The sequence below is a fragment of the Scedosporium apiospermum genome (assembly GCF_000732125.1).
Source record: "Scedosporium apiospermum strain IHEM 14462 chromosome Unknown SEQ_SAPIO_0114, whole genome shotgun sequence".
Classification (NCBI taxonomy): Eukaryota; Fungi; Ascomycota; class Sordariomycetes; order Microascales; family Microascaceae; genus Scedosporium; species Scedosporium apiospermum.
In genome coordinates this window covers 39698-54754 of record NW_015971815.1, presented here as the reverse complement: position 1 = coordinate 54754, position 15057 = coordinate 39698, and the positions used below count along the sequence as shown (strand labels likewise).

General features: G+C 52.7%; 4 protein-coding genes and 1 pseudogene across 4 annotated transcripts; 1 reads left to right on the top strand and 4 right to left on the bottom strand.

Moving 5' to 3' along the window:
* Nucleotides 1-180: 180 nt before the first annotated feature.
* Nucleotides 181-1486, bottom strand: SAPIO_CDS7961 (Uncharacterized protein; the record flags this gene model as incomplete). Its single annotated transcript, XM_016789712.1, has 2 exons — nt 181-1028; nt 1081-1486. The coding sequence occupies 2 exons, from the start codon at nt 1484-1486 to the stop codon at nt 181-183; spliced, it is 1254 nt and encodes a 417-aa protein (XP_016640649.1).
* A 2872-nt stretch (nt 1487-4358) lies between these two features.
* On the bottom strand, nt 4359-6237 carry SAPIO_CDS7960 (Thiamine pyrophosphate enzyme; the record flags this gene model as incomplete). The annotated part of the gene is made up of 3 exons (XM_016789711.1): nt 4359-4636; nt 4758-6102; nt 6166-6237. 3 exons carry the CDS (start codon nt 6235-6237, stop codon nt 4359-4361), a joined length of 1695 nt encoding a protein of 564 aa, XP_016640648.1.
* A 2015-nt stretch (nt 6238-8252) lies between these two features.
* SAPIO_CDS7959 (Ferulic acid decarboxylase 1) lies at nt 8253-9929 on the bottom strand (the record flags this gene model as incomplete). The annotated part of the gene is made up of 2 exons (XM_016789710.1): nt 8253-8786; nt 8874-9929. The coding sequence occupies 2 exons, from the start codon at nt 9927-9929 to the stop codon at nt 8253-8255; spliced, it is 1590 nt and encodes a 529-aa protein (XP_016640647.1).
* A 921-nt stretch (nt 9930-10850) lies between these two features.
* SAPIO_CDS7958 lies at nt 10851-11399 on the top strand (annotated as a pseudogene; the record flags this gene model as incomplete).
* Nucleotides 11400-11628: 229 nt separating this feature from the next.
* Nucleotides 11629-14692, bottom strand: SAPIO_CDS7957 (uncharacterized protein; the record flags this gene model as incomplete). The annotated part of the gene is made up of 3 exons (XM_016789709.1): nt 11629-12741; nt 13234-14212; nt 14322-14692. 3 exons carry the CDS (start codon nt 14690-14692, stop codon nt 11629-11631), a joined length of 2463 nt encoding a protein of 820 aa, XP_016640646.1.
* Between the last annotated feature and the right edge of the window lie 365 nt (nt 14693-15057).

Here is a 15057-nt window from a genome sequence, read left to right as displayed (position 1 = left end):
TTGAGTGTTATGGTTTCCACATTCTCTTGATGAAGGACTGCAAGCTACAATACGGACACTTTATCCCTGATACAGCCGGCAAGTGTGCCTCAGATAGGTTCCTATTACGACGCAACATCTTCACCAAAATATTCCAGTCTGGTGGTCAACCCAGACCCTTATTGAAAATATATGTGACATCTAGTTGTGCCACCTAAAGCCCGGATGCTTCCAGTCCAGATCCTGGACCTGCTCGACGGTAAGTCCCGTCAGTTCCTCCTCGGCGTTGCGCCTCTCCCTCTTCTTGTTGTCCGCCAAAATCCACAGGTACATAGCCACTGCAATGGCGAAGATGGAGGACTGAGCCGCAAGGTTGAGCCCGTTGCCGATGCGGAAGAGGGGAGCATCCGTGGGCAAGAAGGCCCAGGTCGAGATCAGTCCGCCAAGATTGCTGAAGAAGACGTTGGTGGCAATTGCCGAGGAACGGGCTGTGTCAGACACCACATTGGCGGAGACGTGGGAGTTGGTCAGGGCCCCGTAGGCGTAGATTCCACAGACTGGCAGGAAGGTGGCACCATAGCGCACGCGCGAATTCGAGGTGGCCAGGAACATGGCGTATCCTATGACGCCGAAGGGTGCGCAGAATATTAAAAAAGCGCCGCGGTTGTCGAACTTCCAGCTGAGGAAAGAGATGGCAACACACATAACCGTGCCGACGGCGTAGGGGGGCACGGTAAGGAGCTGTTGTGATACGACCGATCTGCCTGGGAAGATGGTCTGGACGATGGTGGGGAGGAAGAAAGAGATTCCGTGCACGGTGATAGTGTCGAGTAGGAAGATGACCGAGGTCGCGAGCCCGACAGGGTTGAGCACGCCCCGCAGGAACTTCGCCTTATTAAAGCTGTCAATGAGCTCTGTGGTGCCGATACGCTCCGACTTGATGCGCTCGATGGCGAGCTCTTTCTCTTCGCGGCTCAGGAAGATGGCGGTCTCCGGGCGGTCCGTCATGGCAAAGAAGGCGAGGAAGCCGATGACTGCAGTAGCGATGCCTAGAATGGAGAGGCTGTTAGCCTCACCCTAGATGAAAGGAGCTCAACTTACCTTCAATGGCGAAAATCATTTTCCAGGACCGAATGGACCCAAAGTTAGATAGCCTCAAGATCGCCGAGGCCAAGAGCCCGCCAAAGGCACCAGATAGGGATGCAGCCATAATGAAGAGCGAGAGGCGGAAGGTCAGCTCGCTGCGGCGATACCAGCGCGAGAGGTAGTAGGCGTTGGCGGGTAGCATGGCGGACTCGAATAACCCAAGCAGGAAGCGAACACCGCATAAAGCTCCGAAATCCTGCACGAAGGCGGTGCAGATAGTGGTGACCCCGAAGCCGAAACAGCAAGCCGGAATGAACCAGCCCGGGCCGATCCACTTGCACACGGCAGTGAGAGGCACCTCAAAGATAATATAAGACACATAGAAGATCGAGAGGCAGATATTGTAGTCGTAACCCTTCATGTTTAGCTCTTTTTCGAGCCCCGCAAGTCTAGCATTGCCTGCAAGAGATCGCTTATTAGACCACCTTATTAGACCACCGAAAAACGGGAGTATTTGGATATTTATGTATACGAGGAAGAAAAGAGTTGGTTTTTAACTTGCCAATATTAGCACGGTCGATAAAACATAAAACTATCCAGAACGTCAATTTCTTGTCTCCTAAAGGGTCTCTTCTTGACAAAGGAAAGGGACTATAGAATAGAGAATCTCACGGTAGATGATAGCGACAAACGGCATGATGCAGAGGTCCAGCTTCCATCGAAGTCTGGTCTCCGCTGCCTTGTCGACTTGGAAGACGGCCTCTCCTGCACTGCATGCAATTAGATATAGCGCATCACGGCAACATACGCTCGAAATGGTTTAGACTTAATGGGTGGTAATGCAACTACATCGTGTACATACTGATTGCCCTTTGGCGACATAATAGACTCGGGAACCGGTCTCTCGTTGGTGTTTGCAAGGGAGCCTTTTAGGCTGGAGGGATTGCTCGGTGAGCATGGGACTGTTGTTCCCTTGATCGAGGTTTTCTCCTCCATTGTCATTGTTCCAGTGTCGATTTTCAAAAAAGGAAAAAAAAAAGGTTAAGTTTGCTCTGCCTCGAACTTCTATGAAACAGTAAATTTCAGGGAAACGGTATGGAGGTTGGGAAGGCAAGGGATATTCATAGTTTGCTTATCGAAATTTGGAATCTCTTTCCTTCCGGGACTTCTAGTAAACCAAGTGGCTTTGAGAAAGCGACACGGGGCGGCCCTGAGTCCTTTCCTAGTCGTCTAGGGTCACCCTTCCGTTACTCTGTTCTTCCCGAAAGCGGAATCGGAAACATGCTTAAACTCGAGGACAATTGCATGAAATGTGTGTTTCCGCACCGGCACCCCCATACACAAAGATAAGAGTATTTAGTCCAACATATCATAGTGCTCCACACCCGAAAATGAATGCAGAATGGCGGAAACCTATCTCCAGATCGGATACAGGACACCCGTAGCCCGCCCGGACATCGGATAATTTTCGATTTTGATTCCCGGAAAACACTCCCACCAAACCAATGAAATGTAACCGCTTTTTGAGAATTGGAAACGGCATGGATCTCCTAAGGAAAGAAAAACCAAAACCTTTCCTCACCCAGTTCGGCGGGTTGGACGATTCATTTGGGTCACGGCCTGCGCGTTTTATCTCCACACGACCATTTTACAGAGAAGGGTTGAGAATACGATGTATGCTCGAGCCACCTGAGCTTAAATTTAGAGATGCATAAGATGACAAGAGCGCCCTGCATATTCCTGTCTCACATTTCGTGGTCTCTTGCTGCGCTTTTTTTTTTTTTTTTTTTTTTTTTTTTTTTTTAGGCCTATAGAAGAGTTGGCGAAAGGGAAGGAATAAGGGTTAACGGCGGCGGCGCTTCCGAGGAATACCTTGACGCGTGGCACTCCGATTTTATGTGTATCATTTTAATCATGTTAATTCCCATTTTCTTATGGGACCGTTCATCGTGGGCGACATTGAACGTGGCCAGAGTTGCAGACTGTCGGGGCTTCGTTGGTCAAGTCGTCTGTGGCACTATTTAACAAAAAGACTGTAATAACGGACCTCCCCGCAGGGTCAGCATTGATTTGTCTCGATTTCAAGTTCCCGACACAGAGAATTTCTTACAAATTAGAATTCTGATATCCCAAGAAAGAGTTGATGAGTCGGGGGTCGACGAACCCCGCCCACCAGTGCCAGTGACTCTCGAGATTCGATGCAAGGATTACCATGTGAACCAAGGATTGTTTACAATGTTGCTTTCCTCCTCGATATCCCTATGAGCAGTCTTACCTCCTTCCGATGGAAATGCCTTTGTCAACAAGGCCAGACCTTCGACTCTTTGTGAACCTTTGCGGCAAAATTCCTCATCGGTTTGCTGTCCAACCTCGGATGTAACTACTAAGATGCTGTCCGCCGTGTTACACTCCCCTCGGCCCCACCAAGGACGATAACCAGGAGTTTCAGGATTTATCACTGCTCTAATACGATCTCCTTTTTGTATTCCTTCTTTCTCCAGCGCGGCTTAGACTGGCCCCTGTTACTTTCAGTCTTTTGAGCCCCCTTCACTGCTAACTCTGATGGGGCTCTTCTGTGTGTGGTATCGGATGTTCCAGTCTCCACACGTTTGTAGATGAGCATTTTCATGGTTCTCATTCTCTTACATGACCTCATTCTATGTTATTTCTCGAGCATGCCAAAATTGCTAGCCAAAGAGGACTCTCGATACTATCAGCGACCAGAGACAACTTCCAGGACCTACGACCCTGCAGGACAAAATGCTTTACAAGCATGCTGTCGATAGAGACAAAGAAGGTGCTGGTTATACAATAACCCATGATCAGCATAACGCGACCGCAGTTATGTTAGTAGGCATTTTTGACCGGAACTCATGGGAGCTTAATTCCAGTAGTCGTTGAGAGTTTGATGACCGACGAGATCTTTGTTCGTGGTTGAACTTCCTTGCATGGATACAAGTTCGAGCCATCAAGACAACGTCACCAAATTGAATTAGCCAAAAGCCACAGCAGTCTTCATACCTGGGAATGCAAGTTTGGCAAGACCGTATGCCATACTTCCTTCTTGACAAATCACACAACGTTGTCTTGTCTTGTGCGAAGATGTCGTTTATTGTTTGGGTTCATTGAATACCTTGTCGCCACACACGACTACCCGCCATCGTGTGCATGTCTCCAAGCGGCTTGCTAACAGAAGACAGCCCTCAGGTAATGACATTTCAGTCTAAACACGCCGGGGTAATATCCCGCCCTCATCCTTGGGGAGGAAGGGCGGAAACATCCTCCTACTACTTCTAGGCCCCATGGCCGTTCAGCCTGTTCCGTCCAGCTACGCTCTCTCCCTCCACCCACGATCTCTGGAGCCGCACGTCCAGAATAGCTGGGATGCCCTTCCGCACCTGCGCTACCGCCTCCGGGAGCAATTTCGCGAGTTCCCCGACACTGGACACAGTCGCAGCCCACGCGTTCCCACCAGCTGCGGCCTTAGCGATACCGGCATAGTCTGGCGAGGGGTCAAATGAGATGTTGAGGTCTTTGTTGTCCAACTTTGAGGCATACCCCGTGGGGTGGACTAATGTCAAAGAATTGCGGGGTGCATTCCAACCTATTCTTTCACTATTAGCGAAGGCCGTTTCACTTGCCTAGATGTCCGATTTCCTTTCGCTGGTCATTGATCTTGAGGTAAAATTTACCCTTATTGTTTAAGACCACGGTTAGCGTGGCAAGCCCGTATCTCCCAGCAATCCAGTACGCCGCGCTCGGGGCGCCGAATACGAAGGTGCCGTCGCCCACGATCTCGCAGACAAAGTGACCCTTGTTTGTTCCTCCGGCTAGCCAATCTGTTGCAAGTTTCACGCCGAGCGTGCCCCCGCCCGACCAGCCGAGCCCGCCAGCGCCGCAATTAAGCAGGTGGCCTGGTTCGTCCACCTGGAGCTGATCGTAGATGAAAGGTGCGTTTGTTACTGCCTCGACGCAGTAGATGGTGTCCTGCGGACACGTCTTGCGCAGGTTCGCGCACAGAAGCGAAGTGCTTGGCGGCTCGGCATCGTCGGCCGGGGGCATGGCACGCAGTGCGTACTCCTCGAGGCGTTTGCGATGAGCGTCAGCAAGAGCGGCCCAGCGCGACGCGTATGGCTCCCGGGACACGAGATCACGGTACTCTGGGTGGCCAGTGATGTACTTGTTCAGCTGGCGCAGAGCTGTCTCGGCGTCGGCTCGATACCGTCGGGATGCCGGTATGTAATACAATGGCATGTTCTGCTTCAGCGGGTCGACGTCAATATGCATGATCTGGGCGTCAGGGCGCGGCCGACACCGCGTCGGGATCCAGGTGACGTCGCAATCGAGTACGAGGATGACGTCGGCAGTCTCGATGCTTGGGTCAGCGCCCACGCGTACGCCCAGCGATGCGCGGTGACTGTAAGGGAAGCACACGTCGCTTCCCAGCACGTCGAGGACCCCTACGCCCGGAATATTTTCAGCTAGTTTGACGAGCTCCGGCACGGTTGCATGGTTACGACCGCAGTAGCCTGTGATGATGAGCGGCTGCTCGGCCGCTGCCAGTACCGACACGATCGTCTCAACTCCCTGCGGAGGTAGAGCGACAGGTGAGATGCTCTCCCAAACGGACTGGTCGAGAGAGTAGGGGGGGATGTCCTCTTCCATGACCTCGCGTGCCCCGACGAGATAGACGGGACCCTTGGGGTCGCTCGTAGCGAACTGGATGGCTCGATTGACCATCTGCTTGATGTTGCGGCCAGTCTTGAACTCAGCCGTGTACCGGCAGAACTGCGACACAATTTGCTTCTGATCCGGCGCATCCTGCAACCAGTGGATGTACTCGGTGCGGGACCCGCGGACCTCGCCGTCTAGGGTGAAGGGCGAGAGGCCGGCAAAGACGATGACGGGGCAGCGCCCAACCGAGGCATTATGCATGGCGCAGCCTAACATCTGGGTGCCAACATCAACGTGTACGAGCACGCACTGCGGCTGGCCAGTGACACGTGCGAATCCATCAGCCATGCACATGGCCACCATCTGCCCGAGACGTCCATGTCAGTTTGTGTGGGTTTCGCAATGTGCATTTAGGGGAACCCATACCTCGTGAGGAGACGTGATGACGCGGGGGAACTTGACTCCCTTTAGGTGCGCACCGTGGGCCAATGCCTCCATTATGGCCGGGTGGTCCGACCCAAGATTGACAAAGACATGGCTGACACCGGCCTAGACAGGGGGTTGGGCACATGGAGAGAGTGGTTAGTATCCGAGGAGTCGGAGCGCTTCGAGTTGGGCCGAAGGAAGAACTCCCTCCTCGGCCAGCTCCCGGTTGGGCTCGGCGGAGGTAAGGACACGACAGTCCTTCTCCTCCTATATGAACATACGTACCTCTGCAAGGGCCTCAAAAAAGGCAAAAGAAGCGGAATATTTTTCTCTGTAGATTGTCGAAGCATTTAGCCCACCCACAATTCTGCAACCGCATGGGTCTTACGATATGAAACCGTGGGAAGAAGAACTTACAACTGATGCATTATCTATTACTGACCGATTTGTACCGTTTCGCCGGAGAAGGGACCAAGAGAGTATCATTCAATAGTAGAAGGTGGGCGAGGGGCAGTGGATTGAATTGGCGGTGCACACGTCTCTAGACGGTGATATATGAAAATGGATCTGAAATTGCCATAGTCTTTCGAGCCTTGACTGCTCGTAGACATACATCTAGTTCCTCCGAAGCGCGATTTAATCAGCGCCAAGTTCAGAATTACAGAATCTGGCTCCATCGGAACTGACTAAATCGGAATACCTTCATTAGTTGCAACGGAATATTCCCGAAACCGGGTTTCTAGCCGGTCGAGTTATTTCGACCGGCATAGAATCCGGAGAATAGGTTCGGTGCCCACCGGATCGGCCTCCGATGGTAGGTCCGCCTACGAGCTGGAGATACCTCATGCTGACATCCACTACGAAGACGTCTCTCGGGTAGCACTAAATAGGTCCGCGGAGTCGAGATCTGTAGGGTCACGTCAGCAAGCTTGTAGTAAATGTCCACACCCGGTGTAAATGATGACGTCAAGCTACGTCTAGGTCGAGATATGCGACAAAATTGATAGCCGTGTCCTCCCATTACGTGATGCAAATTAACCTCCCTTATACGCGTCGGTGGGCCTCAATACATCGGGAAGTGACAACATATCGGCGGGCAACATGGCAATTTCGACCTAAGGTTTTGCAGGGGCAATTTCTCCCAGACGGTGTCGCCGTCAGACTGCACTTAAACGAAGGTCGTTGATATAGACGACTGCCTTCATCGCAGAAGCAATACCACCCTGGAGTTGGCTGGGCCCGTACATGACTTGAGAAGCGACCGGCCAGTACCACTCCCCGCTGCACCTGTTACTATTGCCAGCGCTTGAGCACAGTAGGTAACCCAAGAACTCCTCCCGGGCCGGCAAACATTGGTATCAGCGTCTCTCTATACACAATCTCTATTCTCACATGTATATTAAGGTTTATTGCGAATCCCCAGAAGATGTGGCCATCAAAATCCCAGGTAGGTAAGTGAAGCCGCATGCATTAATAAGAGGGTGAGCCTGTGGGGAAACAGTCGGATTCTAGGCTGTGCCGGAAGATTCCCTTGAAGATAAGAAGTGCCTGTGTCCGAAATGGCGATAATGGGGGGCATTAACTTCTCATGTTATCTGCGAGGTGTAAAGATCCGCCCCTTGACTCGAAAAAGAGACCGGAGCAGGTGCAGGCACAACGCACCGAAGCCAGATGCAGGTCGGTATAATGTGGGGCCCTTTCCGAAGGTCTTCCAGACAATGGAGATTTTCAACTAAGAACGCGGGGAAATTAGGGAGACTAGTTCCGAAATTCCTAAACAATTTGAATGAATGTGATTCAAGATACACCAGGTACCAAGTATATGGAGCTGCACGAAGCTATCCTAAAAGGGTAATTTGGATGTTCGATGTAACTGGAATCTAGGAATCGTGGTTTGGCCACTAGCACTGCTCCGGAAACTACGGAATGAATGAAACGTCGAGACCGAGGCCACGAATTTCAAATCCCTGACCTGGGCAGTCACAAATATGTACTTTGCACCAGGGTCCACAGGCTTAGCTCAAGGAGTCACTAATCTCCTAAATTAAATTGGATCTTCTCTTGTAGTAATTAATCCTAACCTTCCTCTAGCTTGTGAATCCCATATCGCGCCAAGCCGCTTTGATCTTGTCCTTTACATGGGCGGGGTATGACGTCTCAAAGTCCACCTTCCGGAACGTCCTCTCTCCGGCGTACTCCATCGGAAGTAGACAGTCGGAGATAAGCTTGCCACCCTTCCGTGGGTCCGACCCTGGTCCATGCGACATGTACGGCGTCAGGTAGAACCCAGGGAGGTCCTCGAACAAGTGGTCCCCAATGCCGGGGCGGCATCGAGTGACGAAAGCCCACATGACGTCTCGGAAGTTGTAGACGTCTACATCCTCGCCTACAAGCAGGATGCGGTTGATAAGCATGCAGCTCTTGTCACGGAAAACCACTTCGCCAAGTTGACGGCAAAAGTCTCGCGAATTGGTCCCCAAGCGACGTAGTGCCTCGCCGTCGACCTGGAGGGCGCACCAGGTAGCCATAGTTTCAAGTGACGCGCAGGCCTCCTTGATGGGGAAGCCATGGTCATGGCAGAGTGTCAGGAGCTCCGAGGCGGCCAGGGCAGCGGTGGTATGCTGGAAGGAGTAAAGAAATGGGATGCTTAGTATTAAAAGACAGAATGATATAATGAATCAACAAATATGTTGCTAAGAAAAACTCACCGACTCATCTGTGATTCTACCTGGTACAGAAACAGGGAGAATCGCGTCGTCTCGGTAGGTAATCGCATCTACTCTGAACAAGGGGCTCATGCGCTGGTCATTGTCGAACACGAGCCCAAGATAGTCCCCGAAAGGGCCCTCGGGCGCCGTCTGTGTTAACGAGAACACGCCCTCGAGGACGATCTCGCTGTTAGCTGGAACAAGGAGGTCGCTGAGCTCGCACCGGACCAAGTCCAGCGGCTTGCCCACAACAGCCCCGACGTACTCACTCTCGGAGACGCCCTCTGGCACCGGCATAGCCGCCACAATACTCGCTGCCGGCGGCACCCCAAGGGCCAGCGCCCACGGAATCTCCGTCTTGCCCGCATCCAGCCATTTTTGCCGAATGATTGAGTTGTGCTGACCTGGCCCCACGAGGCAAACGAGGTGGTTCCGGTCGTAGACCATTCCGCGGAAGATGGACCAGTTGGTCCACGAACCGTCAGGTGTCTGGAGGATGTGTATCCCGTATGTCTGAAGGTACTTGCCGCCGTCGCCCTCATGTAGCAGGGGTGCGGGCAGGCTGTCGAGGTCGATCTGGTCCCCCACGAGCTTGTTCTGTTTGCAGAGCCCCGTTGGCAGGATGTTGGGCGGCAGAGGGGTTGCCTGCTTGATATTCCTGAAACGGTCGGAGATGGCCTTCCAGCTAGCATTGGCGGGGAGCCCTAGGTTCCTGGCCACTCTCCCATACTTCTCAGCGTCGTGGTTCCTAAGGCTCGCTGCGTTGCCAAACATGCGCCAGAGGCCTCCTTTCTTCGCACCTTTGACGTTGTTGAAGAGTGGTGCTTTGTCATTAAACTCGCTAACGCGCCTCACGATAGCGCCTACTTCGAGATGTGGGTCGACCTCGACGTCTATCTCGGCTAAGTCGTCGTCCCGGCGAAGCACGTCGACGAATGTGCGGAAGTCGAGCTGCGCGTCGGCTGCGGCGTGGAAGTCTTCTGCGGACGACGGCGAGGATTGCTTTGTATACGCCCTTGATAAGGGGTTCGGGTTCGGTCGGGAACTTGAAGCCATCCTGCCAAGGAGAACAGGGGACAGCAAATTTCGTAGGTGGTGCTGGCGGAGGCGCGACATCACAACTTCGTCTCGAGAAGGGATTCGAACTACAGCCTAAAGGAATCTGAGCCCAAGAATCGAACTCGCGGTTGTGATTAAGTAATAAACGTGTTCATATTTAAAGAGGGAATCCGAAGCGACAATTCTAAAAGGCAGAGGTTATTAGAGGCATCTTTGTCAAGAATCGGCCGCTGGCAAACCTACGGAAGCGGTTCCGTCCACCCGGAACTGTATTACCAAGCAAGGACCGAGCCGTGTGTGGGTCAATATCCATTTTTTTCCAGGCTTCCGTAGGTTTTGAGTATCCACACTTCGGCAGGTCGTCGTGCCGATCGTGCTACTCGGATGCAAGCTTGTGAAAGGAGTCATCGACTTCTTGTTACTGTAGGCTCACTCTATTATCCTTATACGTCTAAGTTGCCGACACAAGTTTCCATCCGGTGCGCTCAGTGTGTAGTAAGGAAAAAGCCTGGATTCATTCTTCAGATCTATACTAACATTTCTGCCCAGCTCTTCGGCGTAACTGGAAGGACAATATATCCAGACACGTCGCCTTCATAGAAGGGAAGAAGAAGAATCCTAGATTGGAGACGTTTAAATTTTTTTTTTTTTTGGGAGTTTTTTTCCTCACTCGCCATGTCTACGTGCTTCATTCGATTGCCTGGATGTCAATCGGGGAAAACTTGGCAGCTATATCGGTCGAAAACAATTGGAGCCCCGATGCTCTGCCGACGGAGTAGCTGCGGTTCCCGTCCACCACACCCTCCATCACCCAGCTCTCTAGATCCCAATCATACATGCACATTTGCTGGTTCGAAAACGGCCACGAGGCCCCACGTGAGCCGGATTCCTCCGCAGCCACAGCGCATCATCGTCGGCATGACGGGTGCCACAGGCGCCATATACGCCATTCGCCTCCTCACTGTTCTCCGCGACCTTGGTGTTGAGACACACCTCATTATGAGTAAGTGGGCGCTCGCTACTCTCAAGTACGAGACCCGGCTCACGGAGGCTGAGATCCGATCCCTCGCGCACGCCAACTACGCTGCACGGGATCTCTCGGCACCCTTCGCCTCGGGTTCCTTCCCGCACGACGGAATGGCCGTGGTTCCCTGCAGCATGAAGACCCTAGCGGCTGTGCGGTCAGGCTATACAGACGACCTCCTATCCCGCGCCGCTGATGTTTGTCTCAAGGAGAACCGACGCCTGCTACTAGCAGTGCGCGAGACGCCGCTCAGTGACGTGCATCTTGACAACATGCTGTTTCTGCGGCGCGCTGGCGCTGTCATCTTCCCTCCTGTGCCGGCCTTCTACACCCGCCCGGGGAGCCTCGACGACATCGTAGACCAGAGCGTTGGGAGGATGTTGGACGCACTGAACATTTATACGGCTGGGTTCGAACGATGGCACGGGTTCCGAAAAAACTGAGGTCCAGAACGGAGCTAGGGAACGGAACACCTGGGAATTGAAGGAAATGGGGCCAAGAGGGCGGTTTCATAATTGGACTGTCGCCAAAAACCAAGTCGTATATACAGTCATAACCTGGTGGTCGATTTGCTAGGAGAGCTGATAAAGGAAATTTAATGGCATTTTTGTTCTCAATTATTTTTGTTCTGTTTAATACAACGTCGCGATGTTACGTTACCCTTCAATTTCTTCACGGTCCCCGATCCGAAAAAAAGTTGTTTACTTCAGTCCAGGGCCAATCATGCAGTGTCGTCCCGGTCCAAGCTGTCGACGAGACAGCGGTGTTATCGGCAGCCAACCCTATCGATTCCATTATGTCCAGTGGCTGGCAAGTGGCCTGCAACGGCGATTCTTCCACGGCATGGGTTGCCACTCCAGCTGGGCCGCCCGATGACTTGCCAGGCCCCTTGCCGCCATTGAGGCGTAGATTGCCGACACCCCCCAGAGGATTTATCGACAACGGAGCTACTGCCGGAAGAGAAGAAAAATATACCGAAGATGGAGGGAAGCTGCGGTCTGGGATTGGGGCGACGACAGTTCGAGAAGCAATGTCGTTCTCCATAATCGTCATCTCATCTTGTGGGAGGATACCTAGCCGTGAGAGTGGCTCCGCTAGCATAAGAAGGCGGTTCCACAGTCGGCGCGACGCTCGCGACGAGTTGCTGTACGCTGCCGCTAAAGAGAATGCCTTCCGGAAGTTCCGTTTAACTACTCCAGCGAAGTCCTCGGGCAAGCTAGTCGTGAGGCCCACGCGGTTCTGCTCAACAAACGCGACGATGAGGAAGAGGAGAGCACAGGCTGAGGCCAGAAGGTGCTGGAAGTGAGGGTGTTGCCGACGATAGAGGTCCGTCGTACGGTCGAGGGTGGAGAGCATGTTGATGGTGTCTGATACGAGCTCAAGTCCGGGTGAGATATTTCGTTTACCGGCCTCAGCAGCATTGCTGTTCGCGGATCCCGAAGATACTGTAGAGTTGGAGGAAGAGGATGAGGAGGCAGATGAAGAACGACTGGGGAAGAAGAAGGGACGTAGCAGGAGACCGCGGACGGAGTTGGCACGGAGGTATAGAACAATAGTCCACCATGGAGGTCGGGTCGAAGGTGCGGCCTGCCAGGCGGTGGGCTGTGAAAAGTTGAATGTAGAGACAGCTTTCTGCCGCCACTGCTCGATCTGGAAATTCATGATGTTAAAATCGTCGTCGTCCTCGTATGAGCCCCCTTTGGCGACACGTGTACTCGGCTCGCTAAATTTATCACTAATGAGAATGAAGGAGATCATGGCTTTTAGATAAGGTGTCTTGGCTTGCTAGAGTTTTGCATAATGTCAGCAGTGTCGTTCCCTTTGTGCTTGGTGTATAGTATAAGAAAGGAGATGCTCTCGAAGAACTGGCGAGAGCACAATAGCTGAGCAGCTAGTCTTACACTTAGAAATGTGTTGGGATCAAAGGGTGAGTCTTGAAAATTCGACGGCAGTCCGGTGGAAGCACTCCACTGACGGTCTAAGATGATGATGCTGCAGGTAAGAGTTATGATCTCCTCTCGCTGTCGCCTAGACCGCAACACATGATCCGACACATCCCGGTTGTGGAGGCCAAGCTCTAACAACATGCGGCCAGCCACGCCGCACATTCGCCATGAAACTTGTGTCATGTCTTTGAAAAAATGATAGATTCCCTGTATTTACGTGTCAGCAGGAAACATCCTTCTTCCGTACCTTAGCCAATACTTTGTTTCCCTCCTCCATCTCCTAAAATTATTCCACAAACATAGGGCGAAGGAAGAAGCGAACACTACTCACCATTAATAATGTGATTACGGCATGATTAACTGTTATTGTTGGTGACGTAATGATTGACTTGACGATATCTCGACATGACGAGTAGATCGTCAGCTCCATCTCCGGCGTAGACGCCGAATCGGCGCATATAGCGGTACACAATGCAAGGTTGGCAATTATCAAGCTGCACTCGTCTATCGCCGAGTCCACCGCGCGGTACCATCCCTCTACCTGGTCGACTAGGTTCTCGATATCGAAGACGGGGTGCAGGTCCCCAATCACCTCTTGGTACACGAATAGTAGCCGTACAGCCTCACGCATCGGCAGTATCGTCTTGAAGTGCAGAAGCTGCTGCAGCAATAGTTGTTTTCCAGGGCCTCCAGTCGACAGGCCGTTCGCGGCAGACATGGCGCCCTCGCCGCGGTGATCGCGGTTGTTTGGGCCGCCAGCGACCACTGGTGACATGCCATCTTCGGAGTCCGACTGGTCATCGTCGATACTCGGCAATTTGGAGCCCTCGTTGGGCTCTGCGCTCGCGAAGCTGGCCTTGTACATGCTCATCTGTGCAACGTTGAGGCTGTAATCCGGGCTCGTCGGCCCGTAGAAGCGATGTGTTACCGACTTGGATGAGGAGGAAGGTTCAGTAGTATTAATGGTACCACCAGCCGTGTCCAGAGCACTGCGCGAGGGAGGGGTGCTGGTGGAAGTTTCAGCAGACGGCGGGCGCGACGTCCGTCGTCGAGAATGTTCATATGCCTGCGACTGCGACTGCGGAGGAAGTGGTGGGATGGTTACCTCCCCCTGTAGTGGTAGCACCGAGGACAGCGCATCTGCACTTGACTCTTCGCCCTGATTCGGAAGCGATCGCTGGCTCACGGCGGATCCGCTGCCCACGCTGGTCTGCCTCACGCGGGCGACGAGGTTGTTCAGTTGGTCTTGCAGGTTCATAATGAGTTGATTCAGGTCCCCGGATTGCCTTCCCCGATTCAGCGGCATTGCGCTAGAATTAGTAAATAGAGTTTAAGGGGAACAGGCTTTTTCATGTCTTTTTCTTTTTCTTTTTATATTTTTTTGGTTTCTTGTTGGTGGGCCCTCAACAATCCACTTACTCCGGGTTCCATAATGATGAGGGTGGCGGCGCCATCGACGCCCTCTCAGGCCGCTGCTCTGCGGTCGTTGTGATGTTGGCGGTGGAAGCCATAGGTGTAGCTGATGCAAGGAGCTCCGAAGGCGGGGCGATAGGGATGGTGACGCTGGCTCGCCAGTCGCTGTCGCTGGTCCCTGAGGTGTAGGAGCAGGTAAGGGACCGATCTGAGCAGTGCCCGCAGGGGTGCCGGCCGTTGCACTTTCCCTTTCGTCTCCGGCAGACGTCACAGGCTCTTATAGCGTAAGGGGCTCGGCGCTTTCCACCCTCTCCAGCCCCGGGGCCAGCTGGACGTTTAGTACCGCGATTTGTTGTCTGCCCCTTTCCGTCGTCCATATTATCATATTATCAAGCTTCTGTTGTATGGAGATGTTTGGATGCTTAGTAGGTAAATCTCAGGCGCAATCAGGGGAATAAAAAAGAGTAGCAACTAAATAAAGTGTCAGGATAAGGGGCACGGTATATATTCGCTAAGTAGTAGTATCTTGGGAGTTTCTTATCCGCTTTGACAAGGAAGACAAGATAAGAGTGCCAAGATGCTACCCTTGCAGATGCGCTAAACCCTTTAAGGCCGCAAACGTGGAGAAACCTCGAGGAGCGAGTCCAAGTGTCTGGTGCTCCCCCCGCTCAGCGAAGGTCCTGTCCAACCAAGATAAAGTCCGGTGTGTTTCGGGGGTATTAACAACTTTACAAAAGGGGTA